We start from the raw sequence: 4928 nt of genomic DNA on the forward strand, positions 1-4928 counted from the left end.
CCGCCAGCACAGCAGGAGCAGTGGTGGCTTGGCTGCTGGGCTATAAGCCAGTCTTGTTTGGGTTCCTGTTCCTTCTGCTATTGCTTAGCAACTGGCTGGTCAAGTATGAACTCAAGCCCACCCCCTCAGAGTCTCAGAAGGTGAGCAAGAGGGGCCTAAGCTTCCTCTGAAGGATATGAGAGATTTGTGGCTAGACTGGGGGCGAGGGACAAGAAAGGTGTCAGGATGATGGGGAGCGATGAGGAATGCAAAACTCCAATCTAAGTCCCAGCTCTGCAGCTTCCTCTTGGGTGCTGGTGGACAGATCACTTCCTTCCACAAAGCCTTAGTTGCTTAGCTGTAAAATAGGGGCCATCTCAGACTCTCCTACTTCATGTTTGGCGTCAAGTAGCCTATTTGTATTAAAATGCATTTTTAAAATAATTATTTATGGAACCAGCAGTTGGCGTAATGGCTATGTCGCTGGACTCCCATGTAGTTGACTGGTTCAAGTCCCAGACCCGGTGGCTTAAAACTCACGCCAGGTGCGTGTGCGTGCGTGCCCAAGATCCTGAGAGGAGAATGGAAGAGAAGGGATTGCAGCGTGGCCATTCCCCCTGGGGGTGATTTCTCACTTTCTGTCTCTCTGTCTTTCTCTATCTTTCTGGTGAGCACATGCACCCTATAGCAAAAACCTCTCCAAAAACCCCACAATTATTTATTTAATTTTATTTGCTATTATTACTATTTTATTTGACCAAAGAGAGACACAGAGAGCAAGAGAGAGTGAGAGAGTGCATCACCAGGTCTGGGACTCAAATCACAATTGGCCAAGTGGGAGTCCAGACCCTTAACCAGTATGCCACCTGCTGGAAAAGGAAAAAATAATTTTTTTGAGAGGTTTTTACTATAGGGCATGTGTACTCATCAGAAAGTCAGAGAGACAGAAAGTGAGAAATCACCCCGTGGGGGGAATGGTCACGCCGCAATCCCTTCTCCTCCATTCTCCTCTGGGGATCTTGGGCACGCACACACACACACACGCCTGGCGTGAGTTTAAGCCACCGGGTCCGAGACACAAACCGAAAGAATTACTTTTGGACCAGCAGATGGCATAATGGATATGTCACTGGACTCACCACATAATTGACCACGGTTTGAGTGCCCAATTCAGCAGCTTAAAACGCACACCTAGCGCATGTGCATGCATGTCCAAAGTCCTAAGAGGAAATGGAGGAGAAAGGATTGCAGCATGGCCATTCCCCCAACAAGGTGATTTCTCGTTTTCTGTCTCTGTCTCTCTGGCAAGAGCACATGCCCTGTAGCAAAAAAGTCTCCCAAAAAATAATTACTTATTAAATTTTATTTATTATTGTTATTATTAAATTTGACTGCACTGGAAAGTGAGAAAGTAAGTCTCCAGGTCCAGGACTCAAACCATAGTCAGCCATGTGGGAGTCCAGTGCCTTAGTTACCATGCTACCTTACCAGTCCCTAGTAAAAACATTTTTTTATTATTTTATTAAGTTTTGTTTATTCATTCATTTATTTTTAATTTGACCAGAGAGAGGAAAAGTGAGAAAGCAAGCCACCAGGTCCGGGACTTGAACTGGGGTTGGCCATGTGGGAGTGTCCAGTGCCCTTAACCACCATGCCACCTGCTGGTCTCAGCTAGTAAAAACATTTCAAGGCAGGACCTCTCGACTTCAGCATTGACACTGGGGCTAGGTGAGTCTTTGTTGTGAGGCCCTATCCCATGCCTTGTTGGGAGCTCAGCAGTACCCCGGGCCTCTATCCTGAGATGCCATTAATGCCTCATCCCCTGCCAGATGTCTCCAGGGAGGGCAAGATAACCTCCCACTGTGAACTGTTTATGTGAAGAAATACATGGAAAAAATAGATACCAAATTCAGGATTCCAGTTGCAGAGACAATGTTCAGGCAGGGAGGAAGAGGAAAGTCCACAGGGGTCTCGAATATATTTGTGATATATTGGGACCAGCAGATGGCATAATGGCTATGTCGCTGGACTCCCATGTAGTCAACTGCGGTTCAAGTCCCGGACCCGGTGGCTTAAACTCACGCCGGGCGTGTGTGTGTGCGTGCCCAAGATCCCGAGAGGAGAATGGAGGAGAAGGGATTGTGGCACGGCCATCCCCCCTGGGGCGGGGGGTGATTTCTCACTTTCTGTGTCTCTGTCTCTCTCTGTCTTTCCAGCAAGCGCACACGCCCTATAGCAAAAACCTCTCCAAAATAAATAAGTAGATAAATAATGTATTCATTTCTTTCTTGGGAGAAATACAGAGGAAAAACAGCACCCTCAACAGGGCCTCATGCCATGATCCTCCTCCTAGTCCTCCCAGCCAAGAGCCGAGATCACAAACACACCTGAGTGTTTCCGGGATATACAAGTTGCCCTGGGAACCAAACCCAGATCTTCCATATGGCTTCCAGCACTGCTCAGCTGTATGCTCTTACTACGCCACCTTGCCAGGCCTCCACGTGTGATGTTTTATTCTTCATGCTGGTGTAGGAACCTAGCTATTTGTTGTCATAATTACTTTTTTGCACGTCTGAAAGAATTTAGTTATTACCATTTTAAAATAGCTTATAGCTGAATCCAAAAAGAGAAAGGAAAGCATTGTTACTAACTTGGGGGGTGGGGGGCAGTGGCAGACGATAAGATAATGTGATGAGACCACAAGACTTCTCAGTTTCAGGTTTTACTGGGCTTGACACCATGCTCAGAGAAGCACATCAGAAAACAAACACTCTGGGGAACCAGCAGTTAGCGTAATGGCTATGTCGCTGGACTCCCACGTAGTCGATCGCGGTTCACATCCCGGACCTGGTGGCTTAAAACTCATGCTGGGCATGTGTGCATGCGTGCCCAAGATCCCGAGAGGAGGATGGAGGAGAAGGGATTGCAGCGTGACCATCCCCCCTGGGGGGTGATTTCTTGCTTTATGTCTCTATGTCTCTCTCTGTCTGTCTGGCGAGCACACGCGCTCTATAGAGAAAATCTCTCAAAAAAAAAAAAAAAAAACCCCCTGGGGACCAACAGTTATGGAAATGGGACTGGACTCCCATGCAGTTGACCACGATACGAGTCCCGGACACGGGGGCTTAAACTCATGCCGGGCGCATGTGCGTGTGTGCCCAAGATCCCGAGAGGAGAAAGGAGGAGAAGGGATTGTGACATGGCCATCCCCCCTGGGGGGTGATTTCTCGCTTCCTGTCTCTATGTCTGTTTCTGTCTGGCGAGCGCATGCACCCTATAGCAAAAACCTCTCCAAAAAAAGAAAAAAAAAAAACCACTCTGGAGACAAATGTGTTTGGGTTAAGATCTTTGTGCCTTTGCACATGGCAGGCCACTTTGTTTATTCCTGTGAACATAATGCAGTTCGGATCTTGGGCATGTGGGGGCCGTGAGAGAAAGCGACCTTTCCTCACCAGGTCCCCGTTCTGTCCTCCAGACAATGTGACAGAGATGCTCCCCTTGCAGATGGTTGTGAGAATGGATTAGATTACATTTGTTAACCGCCCTGCATGGAGCAGGTGCTCAAACAGGGAAGAGGTTGTCATGGTTAACCAGTGTTTCCCTTTTCCTGGTGTTGGGGGGCTCAGGAGGAGGCGGAGAAACCAAAGACCCCCGAAGCCAACCCCGACAAAGTCATGTGCAGGAGAGAAGTGGAGAGGATGCACGCCTGCTTTGCGCTCCAGGACAAGCTCCTCGAGCGGCTTCTGTTCAGTGAGATGAAGCTGAAGGTCCTCGAAAATCAGATGTTCATCATATGGAATAAAATGAACCATCGCAGGCATTCAAGCCGACACCGCAACTTTCCCAGGAGGAAACGCAGAACGAGGAGGCAGGAGTCGACTGGCTCTTTCGTCTCCGGCTGTACTTCCAATTCTCTCACCTACGGAAACTGACGTGGGCGGGCCTCTGCAGATGCTACCTTGACTCAGTAAAACCCAGTCGGAGGCTGTTGGATGTTCTTGGTATGTCCCACTAGGGAGGTGGCTGGGAACCAGGAGGAGAGGCTGAAAGTCAACTTTGGAAAAGAGATCTATTCACAGCAGCTCAGCTGGGTAGCACCCACTGACAGCCCAACAGGGCTCCAAAGCCCACCCCTTCTTGTCTTTAAGTTGGACCACCTTACTCAGGCCCAGAGCCTCTGTCCCCACTGCTGCCCCAGGCTTCAGGTTCCTCTCTCAGCATGCACTCAAAGGCCAGAGCAAGCCTTGCCATGCACAGCTCTGACCACTTTCATTGTTCTTGAGCCTACGTCGCGCTGTCATGGTAGACAGAATGAAACCCACCTTCTTTCCCTGGCGTTTAGGCCCTCCAGGACCTGACCCTTTTCCAGCCTTTCTCCCTGTCCATTACTCCCCTCCAATGCTTTCAGCTCCATGCTAGAGCACCCCAAACACCAGCTGTTCGTCTACCACCTTTGTGAGTTTAGCCATAGCCGTGAACCACCTATACGTATACCTCGATATTGCCCCTTTAAATGGGCGATTTTTGTCCTTAAATAAATTTATCTATAAAGGAAAATAAATAATGATTTCTCTATAAATTAAGAAAAGCTATTACTGTCTTAAATAGAACACACTAAAAATAAGAAAGAGGAAAACAAGACCATATTAAGTTCCAACCAAAGCCTGGTTGTCCACAGAATCTGAGCCTGTGAGTTTTGTGTTAAAAAAATGAGAGAGTTTGGGAACCAGCAGTTAGTGTAATGGCTATGTCGCTGGACTCCCACGTAGTCGACCGTGGTTCGTGTCCCGGACCCGGTGGCTTAAAAAACTCACACCGGGCGCATGTGCGTGCCTGCCCAAGATCCCGAGAGGAGAATGGAGGAGAAGGGATTGCGGTGTGACCATCCCCCCTGGGGGGTGATTTCTCGCTTTCTGTCTCTATGTCTCTCTCTGTCTGTCTGGCGAGCG

General features: G+C 48.7%; 1 protein-coding gene across 1 annotated transcript in view; it reads left to right on the forward strand.

The window, feature by feature from the left end:
* Nucleotides 1-4480, forward strand: part of TEX46 (testis expressed 46) — a 10083-nt gene extending 5603 nt beyond the window's left edge. The window contains exons 2-3 of the mRNA XM_006145413.1: nucleotides 8-140; nucleotides 3606-4480. Coding sequence (XP_006145475.1) covers nucleotides 8-140; nucleotides 3606-3911 — 439 coding nt within the window. The 3' untranslated portion in view covers nucleotides 3912-4480. The remainder of the gene's footprint in view (nucleotides 1-7; nucleotides 141-3605) is intronic.
* Nucleotides 4481-4928: the final 448 nt, after the last annotated feature.

This window comes from Tupaia chinensis, unplaced genomic scaffold (genome assembly GCF_000334495.1).
Source record: "Tupaia chinensis unplaced genomic scaffold, TupChi_1.0 Scaffold000146_1, whole genome shotgun sequence".
NCBI lineage: Eukaryota > Metazoa > Chordata > Mammalia > Scandentia > Tupaiidae > Tupaia > Tupaia belangeri.